The sequence below is a fragment of the Mustela nivalis genome (genome assembly GCF_964662115.1).
Source record: "Mustela nivalis genome assembly, chromosome: 3".
NCBI lineage: Eukaryota > Metazoa > Chordata > Mammalia > Carnivora > Mustelidae > Mustela > Mustela nivalis.
Window position 1 is genome coordinate 66,699,212 of NC_139022.1, and position 12,304 is coordinate 66,711,515.

The window sequence follows — 12,304 nt, forward strand, 5'->3', positions numbered from 1 at the left end:
ATCACAAGTAGGCAGAGAGGCAGGCAGAGAGAGAGAGAGGAGGAAGCAGGCTCCCCTCTGAGCAGAGAGCCCGATGCAGGGCTTGATCCCAGGGCCCTGGAATCATGACCTGAGACAAAAACAGAGGCCTCAACCACTGAGCCACCCAGGTACCCCACTATTATTAAATTTTAAAAAATAGGTAACAAAGTAACATGTTCAGCAGAATTCCTCAGACATGGAAAAACTCGAAAATATTAATTGTCATTTTTGCGTTGGGAGACTATAGAAGTTGCAGTTTCTTCTCTGTGCTTACCTACACATTTTTAAACATCTATAATGAACTCATGAAATAAAGTGTTGTTTTTATTTCATTTTTCAATAGTGTTAAAAATCATAAGCAATCCAAAATGGATTTCCTAAGGACTCATAACTATAGCATAGCTCAAAGTGGAAAAAGTAAAATTTGGAAGTGAATTAGAATCACAAATTTTTCTGAAAATTTTGTTACCCATTTATCTCAAGTGGAACGACATTTCTCTGGACTCAAAAGGGGACTTGTAGAGTTACCACCGTTTGACAACAGAAATTATTATTGTGAATAATAATTAGGGTAACAATAAAAACCCTGGAGGGTAAATACAGAAACCACAATTCCCCATTATCCTTGAATACAATCTACAGAGAGGATGGAAACAGGTGGTGTGGTCCTCTCTCAAATTCAAATTGAATGAACAGTAGTAAGCACCACTACCTGTCCTGGACCCTCTGGACCCATTGAGCCAAGCTCTGAGGAAACAGAATGTGTGAGCACATTACTCACCAGGAACTCTATATACTGATGCAGCGGAGAGAATCCTCATTGGACAAGCTGTCTGGAGTGCGGGCAGAAGGTGGCCTCAGAGGCGTAGAGTGGCGTTATGGACAGTATGGGTTACTTCCTTCATCTGAGCCGTGGGTTGCAAAAATGGGATCTGAAGGTTGGTATCAGTCCCGCAGACATGTAGGCACTTAAAATAGCGGAAGGATAAAGTTTAAAATCTTATTTTGTTCTTTTCAGGCAGAACACTTTGCAGCTGGTCCAATTCACAGATTTTCATTCATGGCCTCCTTCAATTTTTGATTCTTGTATGTGAGCTATTCTCAGATTCCCTACTTGTAAGGTGATCAGCATTTGTCAAAGAAAAAATCCAGAGAACACTGTTAGTTCATGACCAACATGCCATTAAATTTTAATAATGGCAACTTCCTGCAGTTCTCAGGAAATAGCCACTAGATGGGATTTCCTCTGAGGGCTCTTTCTTAAAGCTTAGCCTTAAACCTGCTGCCGTTTATCTGCTGGGGATGAAAACAAAGAAACAAGAAGTAGCCAGTCAGTGTTAAGGAAAACAAGAAACAAAGCATAGTTAAGGTCTATGGGGCCAGGAGAGCAGGTATAGATCAGTTTCTGCAGGACTTCAGCAGCCAGGATATCAAAATTTGACTTTATTCTGACATTAATCAGACGTCCTTGATGGAGAGATAGAATAAAATTGTACAAGCAGCCTCTACATTTCAAAAACAGAATCCATTGATAAGAGTCCATTTTAAAGAGACGGCTCCAGGCTTGGGGCATGAGATCATGCCTGTCAAATAATTTGTCAGTCTCCAGATTAGTAATGGGTGACTTGGCACCCTGGCTGATGAGCTGGCAAGAGAGAAGCTATCGTGTGTCATATCAGAGACCGCCACAGACACCCAGGGCAATGTGATTTGTCACTTGAAGGAGGAGACAGCCTGAGAGCGCCCCATCCTCCGGCTGCTGAGTCACCCCCTCCGGTAGTTATTTAAACAGAAGCCTCCAGCATACACGGGATCAACACTCCACTGAGACAATGGCCAGACCTCCAGAAGTCATGTCTAGCTCGGACTGCCCACAAGTGCAGTTTTCAAAAATGCTTCTGGCCTCTTTTCCCCATATTCTCACACTGGGATTCAGACATCTGGCTCTTTTCCTCAAAACTGGCCTATCCAGCCAGTCGTCCTTTGAGACTTCCGGCCACAGAGGCCATCAACTCCTACTGGAAGTTTTCCTGTGGTCCTTCCGATCAGACTTTCTTATATTTCTTTGAAGTCAACAAATATTGGTTGAGCATCTGTTATGGGTTAGGGATGGAGCTACAGGTAAGGGCTGGTTCAAAAACAAGACACACTGCTTGTCTTTTAGGAGCTCACAGTCCAGGGGAAGGGACAGTCAGGAAACCAGGAAACCAGGCAACCACCATATATATACAAAGGGATGGCTCTAAGGTGAGTACAAAATGATCTTTTGACCTTAATTCGGGGGGGGGGGACCACTCCTCTTCTCTAAAAGCCATCACCCTCTCCATATGGCTGTGTGGGAGGAATTGAAGAGATATGAAAGGATGGCTGTTTTAGATGGACGTTTCAAATCCAACAGTGTATTCGCATATCCACCTGTCTGCCAGCCTTTGCCCTGTTTGACCTGGGCCTGGAGGCAGCTTTGCCTGACCATGAGTGCCGCCCACAGTTCTTTTCCCTGCCCATCCTCTAGGTGCTCTCTTCCGTGTGTCAGATGAGGACTCCCTTCACATTTGGCTGTCATCTATCAGCCACAACCGTCCTGTCCCAAAGAGCTGGCTTTGGCTTTAAAGCCTGCTTCCTGGCTGGGCTTCTCCACCACTCCATTAAGGATACCATTTGATATCACATGTGCTACAGGTGCTGTTGATGAAAGTGCTAAAGGAGCTGGATGGGACTGACGTCTTTGGGAAGGGTAAGACTCAGCGTGCGCATGCAGCTGTCCTGTCCAAGTGCTGTTCTTACCTCCCAATGGAAAGGTATTGTAAATAAAGAGAAAGGGCACTAGCTTATTTTAAATACCAAATATGAGCTAGGAGCTGTTCTCGGCACCATGTAAAAGCTTTATTTAGTTCTCACAGTAATATTGTTCTTATGCTAGAGTCCCATTTTATGGACTAAGGAAATGACGGCTCAGAAAGGTTAAGAGACTTCCCTAAGGTCACAGAGCTGTGCAATTTTTTGTTGAGCCTGAATCTGAACACAGGTCTATGTGATTTTGAATCTTGTGTTCTTCAAACAACTGGAATAGTTCACAGAAGCAGCTGCAGAATACTAACATGGCAATATCATTTCTTTTTAAGATTTTATTTTGTTTATTTTAGAGAGATAATGAGCGTGCATGCGCACATGAACTGAGTAGAGGGAGAGAGAGAATTCCAAATATACTCTGAGCAGAGGGAGGAGTGTGGAGCCCAAGGCAGGGCTTGATCTCACAACCCTGAGATCATGACCTGAGCTGAAACCAAATTGGTTGCTTAACCAACTGCGCCACCCAGGTGCTCCCATGGCAGTTAGATTTTTATTCCAGTCTGATTATCAATCTTCCAACAGTGATATAAACAGGACATATAGCTGGAGTTTCTGAATCTTTGTTTTGAGACATGAAGCCAATCAGAAGGAACTGGGGTAGGAGTAAGCAACATAGATACAATAAAACCAAGCTTATCTGATGAAAATATGGATAAGAATGTTTACATTCCCATAACTATAAATATTGAAAAATAAAAGACACACTGAGAAAATATGTCTGTTTTTATGACTTGTTGATATCCAGGGGGTTTTTCCTTAAGCCTCAAAACAATTTACAGCATTGCCAGCAGCATTCAGTACATTCAGAACAGGATCATTTCACCCACAGCTGAACAAGGGCCATGCTTGGGACAACACCAGCAGAGCCTTCCAGCAGACAGGCCAGGGAGGAAGCCAGGGTCAGCGAGTGAAGAGGAGAGCAGCGCCATTTAAAGCAACACGGTTTATGTAAGTGTGATCTAATTGCTTCCACTGGAAATGGGTCAGATTCGAGTTGAGAGAACCAGGGGCCTTGATGACCCCAGTGAAACCAGATTATGGCTTTTCTTTCAATCTCCTTGGAGAATATGGCCCTCTGGTCAAAGAATGATGCTTGGATTCATTTCCATCTGCTGTGTTTCCCAGTCTCTTCTTGCCTCCATGCAGTTGATTTGCATTTTTTTTTTTCTTTTCTGATGAAACACGTTTAACTAAACAGGATATGTCATATGACAGACTGTGATAAATTTACTATTGGGAATAGGGAAAAAAGTATGGGATAAAGAAATAGGTCCTTTTTGTCTCTCACGGCCATGATTCAGTTCTGACTCAAAGGAAGTGTGCCACCTACTGAATCACGGAAACCACTTCCTGTAGCTGTTTGGTTTATTCTGGAGGGGCATTAGGCCAAGTACTGCCCTGCCCTGACCCTGACGGGCTCTTCAGAGCCAAAGCGTTCACGACTTGAGGTGGTTTGGCCTCGGACTCTGAGACCATTACATATTAAATTACAAGTGTTTCGTTTCCTAGCAAAGAGTCTTCAGCAACATGAAAACGAACATGTGGTATTTGCAAACTGAGTGTCTCATTACTCAAGCTGCATATCCTTACTTTTTCGTAAGGTATGTATTCCAGATGACCACTCTCAGGATCCAAGTTCACACTGCTTCTGGTTTTCTTGAGGGCAGTTTGGGCAGTCTGTAGGGTGCCATTAACCAGATGACGTTTCAAGTGTACCCTTTCATTAGTGAGGCAATACTAGACTTGTATTCATTCATGCAATGTATTTTTTGAGCATGTGCTTACTGCCATGTCCTGGTCAACGTAGAGGATACACGGCAAACTAGACATACGGCTCCTGACCTCATGCTGCTTATGATCTGCACAGGATGGAAATTCAGTTCTCCTCTCCAGGGGCAAAGACTGTGCTTTCTACACAAGTAAAAGGAACATCAGCTAAAGGAAAACTTGTTTCCTCTTTGCCCACAGGACATTTCTGACACCAGATGTGTGGGTTTCTCCACACCAAGGAATTCTCCAATTCTCAGCAGTTACTGGCTATCCTACAATTTAACTCAATTCTGATAGTCATTGGCCAGAATTAGTCCCTGATAACCACAGTTTAAGGGATCAGTCCCACAATACTCCACTTCAGACCTCGATAGTTAAGACCCAGGTTGTCACCTGCACTTCTGATCAACTAAATATAAACTGAACTCTTCTACCATTTCCTCCTTGGGTTTGAAAATTAGCCAGAAGAGCTCAAACAATTCAGAAAATCACTCCATTGACATTACCAGTTTATAATAAAGGCTAGAACTCAGCCAGATGGAAGAGATACATAAAGAAAGCTATGGGTAGACGGGGGTGTGCTGCTCCCATCCCCTCCCTGGATACGCCACCCTCCCAGCACCTGGATGTGTTCATGGATGTGGACCCTCTTGGAACTCCATAACTTAAGGTTTTTAATGGAGATTCCACTGTGTAGACATGATTGACTAAATCCTTGACCATTGGTGATTAAGTCATTGTCCAGTCTCTCTCCTCTCTGGAGGTAAGTTCCAACCCTTAAATCACCTGATTGGAGCCTGTGGCAACCAGCCTCCTCCTTCCAAGAGTCATCTCATTACCATAAACTCAAGTATGGTTGAAAGGGGCTTATTATGAATAACAAAAGATGCTCCTGTCACCAGTATTACTCAAGGAATTCCAATGTTTTTAGTTTTAGGGGCTCTGTGCCAGGAACCAGGGAAGAAGACCAAAATATGTATTTCTCATTAGACCACAATCATGCTGCCCCAGTGTCTAGCACTTGGCCTGGCATAAAGGAGCCCCTCAACACTTGTTTGAGTATCAGATATGTGAAAGTAAGAACAAAAAACAAAAAGACAGAAAGAAGGGAGGAAAGATGGAAGGAGACAGGAAAGGGAGGGAATTAAAGAAGTCACCTCACAATTATTTCTTATTGTATTTTCAAGGGAAGATGAAAATAGCCAGCTATTTGTTTTCTTTCTATTTGTTTCTGTCAATTCCAAATGGACTAAAGGTTTGTGGCCCTCAGTGCATCAGGAAGTCAGTAGTGCTTCAGGATACATACTGGCTCTTCATCAGGGAAGTTTTAGAACCAAGGAGGCCTATTCTGATAGCAGGGCAACATCAGAAGTCCTGAGAACCCTCTCTGAGAGTAAAAGGCTCTTTGTTGTCCACCAAAGAATAGACCAGAATCCTGTATGATAGACTGTTTTATTTCCCTGGAGTCCATACCCAAAAGGTGTGTCAAAAAATGACTACAAATCTGACTAACACTGAGCAAGTAATTTACTCAACTCATAGAAGAGTCGTGAGAAATCAGTGAAACAAGGGGCAACTGGGTGGTGCATCTGACTTTTGATCATGGCTCAGGTGTCGATCTCAGGGTCCTAAGTTCCAGCCCCACCTTGGACGCCATGCTGAACATGGAACCTACTTAAAAGAAAAAAAAAATTCACTGAGACAATGTCTAGAATGGTCCTTGGCACACAGGAGGCTCCTTATAAATAGAAGCTATCACTACTACAACTTCTCTTACTCTCATTACTGTTACTACTTCAACTACTATTACTTAGGTGATATCCCAGAAGGCCAGCAGTGTTTCCAGGGTCTGACCAGAGCCTTTATGTTTAAGGCCAAAAGTGTTTCCAGGGTCTGACCAGTGGCTTTATGTTTAATGATGGAATTCTATGGTTTGGTGTCACAGCCTTTCCAAATCCATGCTCTCCTTGTACATTGTAAAAATTTTAAATTGACCTCCAGTTGAAATTCCCTGTCAAGAAGAGACTTTAGGTTACTTTCTTATGTCTAATTTATGAAACTAATATTTCTTCCCCAAATGTAAAATTATATAATGTTGAATGTTTTAACAAATGGTATGTAACCCAAATATAACTAGCATTATAAGATAGAGGCATATTACAAATTTTAGGAGTTTATTTGAGCAGAAATTGCATCAAATTGGCCAGGGCCAGACCAGAAGTGGTCAGGAGGACTCTACGGACAAGAGCTAAGAGAAAAACTTTTCTAGAAAAGAAGTGGAAAAGCAAGAGAACTATTTGATTGTCTATAGTTTAAGGGTTTGCCTTGTTTGGGGAAAGCCTGACTGTGATTGGTTGTTCTTTGTTTCAATTTCTTAACCCTGAGGCATTAGAGGCTTAGGTTTTGGTTTGCTAATGCAGGCTGCTAAGGCAGTATTAGCAGCCTGCATTAGCATCCCACCCCTACCGTTGTATCATTTGGCTCAACAAAGAATGGGAAGTTAGACCCTAACTGAAGTTTTCAAAAACAAGGCATTATAAAAAGCTATTTAGCCAAGAATCATGGTAACAATTTCAGCAAACAAATAAATTAGCTCACAGGACTCAGAAGCACAACAAAATTTTAAACCCTCGGGGCACCTGGGTGGCTCAGTGGGTTAAAGCCTCTGCCTTCAGCTTGGGTCATGATCCCAGGGTCTGGGGATTGAGCCCCACATCAGGCTCTCTGCTCAGCTGGGAGGCTGCTTCCTCCTCTCTCTCTGCCTGCTTGTGATCTCTATCTGTCAAATAAATAAAATCTTTTAAAAAAAAATTTAAACCCTCAACTCCATGTACAGTTTTATTATCATTTTTGATCTGTTCATTGATATATCCCAAGTGGTTATAATAGTACCTGGCAAAAATATTAATTGAATAAATAAATTAGCTTAAGAGTTAACATTTCAAATAAAACAAAATGCCATCAGATGATCTTTTCTGCTTTTTCCTCTTAAATAGTCTATGTGAGACCAAGTCACACATGCATCCATATGAAAGAATACTATTTTCTGTCATTAATTTTATTATGTCACTTAAGGTCAAATGTCACAAAAAGTTATACTGAACTCTTGACCAATCTATCTATTTTTTCCATTGAAATATTGGCCCAACTAAGAAATAACATCAAGGAAAAATTATTTGTTGGCAGAAAAATATCCTCTCTAAATTCTTGTGTGTTTTGTTTTGATTTTTCCTTAGTGACTAGAAGTCAGTTTCAATCCACTGAAGCACAGATTCCAAATTTTCAATCTGGTTTTCTTGAGTACTGACAAAGTGCCAACAATGAGGCAATGACACAAAATCACACACACACACACACACACCACACATAAGTCTGGGGCATGTTCTGGTGACTTGCAAGCTTCTTCCCCTCTAAAATGTACCCTCAAGTTCATACTTTTTTGAAATGGATCTACTCCATCTCCCCCAAGCAAATTCTTACAATTTTTTTTTGGGGGGGGGGGGAGTCTAATACACTTGCAGGGTATTCCAGATCCTAGAATTATGATATAATAGAATCATCTATTGACCAAAGGTTATGTGTCCTCTACTATCCTTTCTTGCTTCCTTTTAAAACTTGAATTTTCGGCGCGCCTGAGTGGCTCAGTCCATTAAGCATCAGCCTTTGGCTCAGGTCATGATTCCAGGGCCCTGGGATGGAGTTGTACACGGGGCTCCCTGCTCTGTGGGGAGCCTGCTTTTTCCTCTCCCTCTGCTGCTCTCTCTCTCTCTCTCAAATATTTTTTTAAATGTGAATTTTAATATGCTTGGGGTGGGTCAATGACTATAAATGTAATTATTAAATAACCGTAATTTTATTTTGGCCTAGTAATAACGGAAACTACATGATATTTGGCAGCCCCAAAGGAATCACATGTCTGATGCAGTGGAAGGACAGTGCCCTAAAAGAAAGGGTGGCATGCTGGACAGCCAAAAGAACAAACGTCCACTACACGTAATGTGAGCACCAGGTTTGGATGCGATCCATCTCTGTACAAGACTGGCGGCAATTCACACCGAGTAGGTTTTTTTCAGCTATGATTAGAGACAGCAATACCTATCATCCCCTCATTTTGTCAATCTCTTTACTAAAATTAACCTGTTGTTCTGTGATTCTATAAATCTCAGAATAATCTTGTCCTGTTACAGCCAAGTTCTCTATCATGGTCAAAAATACTCACCTGGTTATTTTGGCTTCTCTAATCCTGCTAGTGAAAACACCTCCAAGGAAGCTTTTGGTCAGGAGCTGACAAGGGCATTTAAGGCCACTTGGGCTTTTGATAAAGAAGAATTTGAAAGACCAATAATATGTAATATCAATATGTATGTATTTTTTTTACTTGGACCTAGTCACTTCCCTGATAAGGATATTTAATTCATACCTGTTACATCCTAATTAATGCCAAGGCCTTTTTATGCATTATGTCATTTAATTCTTACAGGAATCCTTTGAGATAGGTTATCAGCTAGGGTGTTTGACTCTAAGTTATAGGGGAAAAATATATCCAACTGACTAAAACAATACAGGCACTTGCTGGCTCACATAACTGGTAGTCTAGACAGAGAACAGCTTCTGAACTGGTTGACAAATCTAGTGGCTTCATACTGTCACCAGGTTCCTATGTCCTATAGCTGCCCTTACAACCAGTGCTGGTTTCCTAACACCAATTTTCCGCTGTAGCATGGCCGTTAGCAGAAAACATGCTTCTTCTTACTGAGATCTAGCAAAGGTGAAAGAGTACTCCATCAACAATGAAAAAAATGAAGAAAAAAACTGTCTTCTCCTTATGATTCACCTTTAGTCTGATGCTTATCTCTTAAACAGTAGCTCTGGGGGTGGAGGGGAGTACTATGGTATGATTAACTCATCTTGTGATCCAGAGAATTAAGATTATCTTGATTGATTTAGATGAGTTATAATTTACTCCTGGTGCTGGGGCAATTCTCTGCACCACAATGCCTACTACATAGTGAAAAAAGAACAGACTGAACATGGGAGAGTTAATAATGTGAACTACAGGAAAATATTGCTAATTCCCAATTTACAGATGAGAAAACTGACACACACAGAAGGAAGGGTAAATTAATTTGCTCAAGATGATAACTGAACCTGGGTGGTTTATCTCCATTCTAATAGCAATTATCTCTTGCATGCATTTCTTTTCTTTCTTTTTTTTTTTTTTAAAGTAATCTCTACAGCCAAGGTGAGGCTTGAATTCACAGCCCTGAGATGAAGAGTAGCTTGCTTCACGGTCAGGTGCCCTTTCTGCAGGCATTTCTTCTGATGCATACAAGGAATTCCAAGATAAGGAGAAGGGTGTGTAAAGGAAAGACCATCAAAGACCTGGTTAAAAAGGCATCAAGAGATGAGGCTCCAGTCTTTTCTCGCTCACTGACCATGTGACTTCTGTGAAAATGAGAATTAAAAAACCTACCTACTGGAGTAGCGGCAAATACTCAAATAGGAACCCAGCAGAAGAGTGGCATCATTTGGGAACTTGCTTGAAATGGAAATTCTCCATCCCACCCCAGACTCACTTAATCAGAACGGGGCTGGCGGGGACAGCAATAAATACTTTAATAAGCATTCCAACTATTTCTGATGCTTGCTAAAATCTGAGAACCACTGGGCTCGAACATCCCCTGGTGCACAAACTTTTATTTGTTCTTAAGTCTTGAAGATAATGAGCATGTTGTCTTGTATCTCCAAGAGCTCACAAAGCAGGGAAACAAAAAGTCCCACATTAAATTCTTTAATACAGGACCATACTGAGTGATAAGTGATCGAATACAAGCTGAATGTGCTTTGAAAGCTTATAAGGGGTTGAATTTATTTCTAACAAGGTGAATATCAGAAGGCTTTATAGATAAAAAATGTTAAAAGGGTAAAATAGGTATAAACTGTAAAGTAACGCAGGTAACTTTTTTTTTTAAAAGATTATTTATTTATTTATTTGACCGAGAGAGATGACAAGCAGGCAGAGAGGCAGGCAGAGAGAGAGGAGGAAGCAGGCTCCCTGCTGAGCAGAGAGCCCAATGCGGGGCTCAACCCCAGGACCCTGGGATCATGACCTGAGCCGAAGGCAGCTGCTTAACCCACTGAGCCACCCAGGCGCCCCGTAACGCAGGTAATTAAACTTCTAGGGATTACTGCAAAGTTGTATCTACAAAGTTAACTTAAAATATACTCCTGGGTGGCTCAGTTGATTAAGCATCTGACTCTTAATCTCAGCTCAGGCCTTGCTCTCAGGATCATGAGTTCAAGCCTTGAGTTAAAAAATAATAGTTAGGGGCACCTGGGTGGCTCAGTGGGTTAAAGCCTCTGCCTTCTGCTCAGGTCATGATCTCAGGGTCCTGGGATCAAGCCCCGCATTGGGCTCTCTCTCTGCCTGTTCCTCTGCCTACTTGTAATCTCTGTCAAATAAATAAAATCTTTAAAAAATAATAATTATATATATATATATATTAAACTGATTAGATACCTCATATTGCATATAAATAAAAACCCATCAGAAGTCAGAAGAGGAGGATTTTAGTCCTTATGTTACATTTACCAGCTGTCGCTCAATGTTCTCGTTCATTAAAAAAAAGATTGATCTGGAACCTGGTTCTTAATCAAGGGAAAAGAAGGTGGGCCCAAGGCATATGTAGACTCAAAGCTTCCACAGGGGAGTGTGGGCACAGCCTGGTTAAAAAGCACTAATTATCTCTAATCTCTGACTGTAGATTATCAAATGTAAAGTTAAAGCATTAAGGAAGCATGTAAACATTATTTTAAATCCATAAACCAATCTCTGCTTTTGTTTTCTCTTTCTCTTTTTTCTTTTTCTTTGCTTAACATCTCTGAAAGTGCTCCAGTACCTGAACACCCAATTAATCAAAGGGAAACATCTGTAATATGTAGCAACTAAAATATCACCTTCCTTGTGTGGATCACAAAGTCCTTGGCAATCACCTCCATACTAGACTAGTGAGTATTGTTGTTCTCATTTTCCAGATGGATAAACAGAGGATAAAGGTCTTGTTCAGTGTCACACACTTCTGTCACCAACTGAGACACAATGGATGTCAGTCTTCTCATTCCTTCAACAATAAAGAGCTTTCAAGCGCTTACAGTCAACAAGAACTTGGAAAGATTACACTGGCTGAAAGGCATATACATGGAGGACATCCACAAATAGGAGGAAATTAACTTGAAGCTGAGTGTCTAACTTCACTGACTCTCAGTGGCAGAGATAGAAGAAAAGCAAAGTTTTAGCAAGGAAGGGTCTGAAAGAAAATAAATTAAATATAGCTAATTATCAAGTACTGTTTAATTATCAAGTACTGTTTTTAGTAAGACAAGTGAAAAATACTCTTTTTTAGGTGGTAATTCCTATCTCTTAACGGAATCATCCATTCATTCAATAAATACTTATTGATTGCCTTTTATGTGCCAAGTCCTCATTTCTGTAGTGGAAATGTAACAATGAGCAGAGCAGATAATAATAGTAATAACAATAATAGCTAATATGGCAGGGACCAATAATATATTAATAATTGATAACCGGTGAATAAAATGTCAAAACTCAGTGTGTACTAGCATTCTCTTTGGGGGTTCATCCACTAACTATAACACAGCTAAT

General features: G+C 41.0%; 1 protein-coding gene across 9 annotated transcripts in view; it reads left to right on the forward strand.

The window, feature by feature from the left end:
* The first annotated feature begins 1,830 nt into the window (after positions 1-1,830).
* LOC309861740 (uncharacterized protein) overlaps positions 1,831-12,304 on the forward strand; it is a 43,572-nt gene continuing 33,098 nt past the window's right edge. Inside the window, exons 1-6 of one of the 9 annotated variants that reach the window (XR_014310165.1) lie at positions 1,831-2,268; positions 2,701-2,819; positions 3,701-3,819; positions 8,509-8,699; positions 9,867-10,596; positions 10,808-12,105. Coding sequence is in view for 4 of the 9 variants with exons in the window: in XM_082724931.1 (XP_082581057.1) it covers positions 2,131-2,268; positions 2,701-2,819; positions 8,509-8,638 (387 nt within the window). In the remaining 5 variants the exon portion in view is untranslated. Of the gene's footprint in view, positions 2,269-2,700; positions 2,820-3,700; positions 3,820-8,508; positions 8,700-9,866; positions 10,597-10,807; positions 12,106-12,304 lie in introns of those variants that run through there. The other 8 variants (XR_014310167.1, XR_014310166.1, XR_014310168.1 and 5 more) reach the window with 8 other exon arrangements.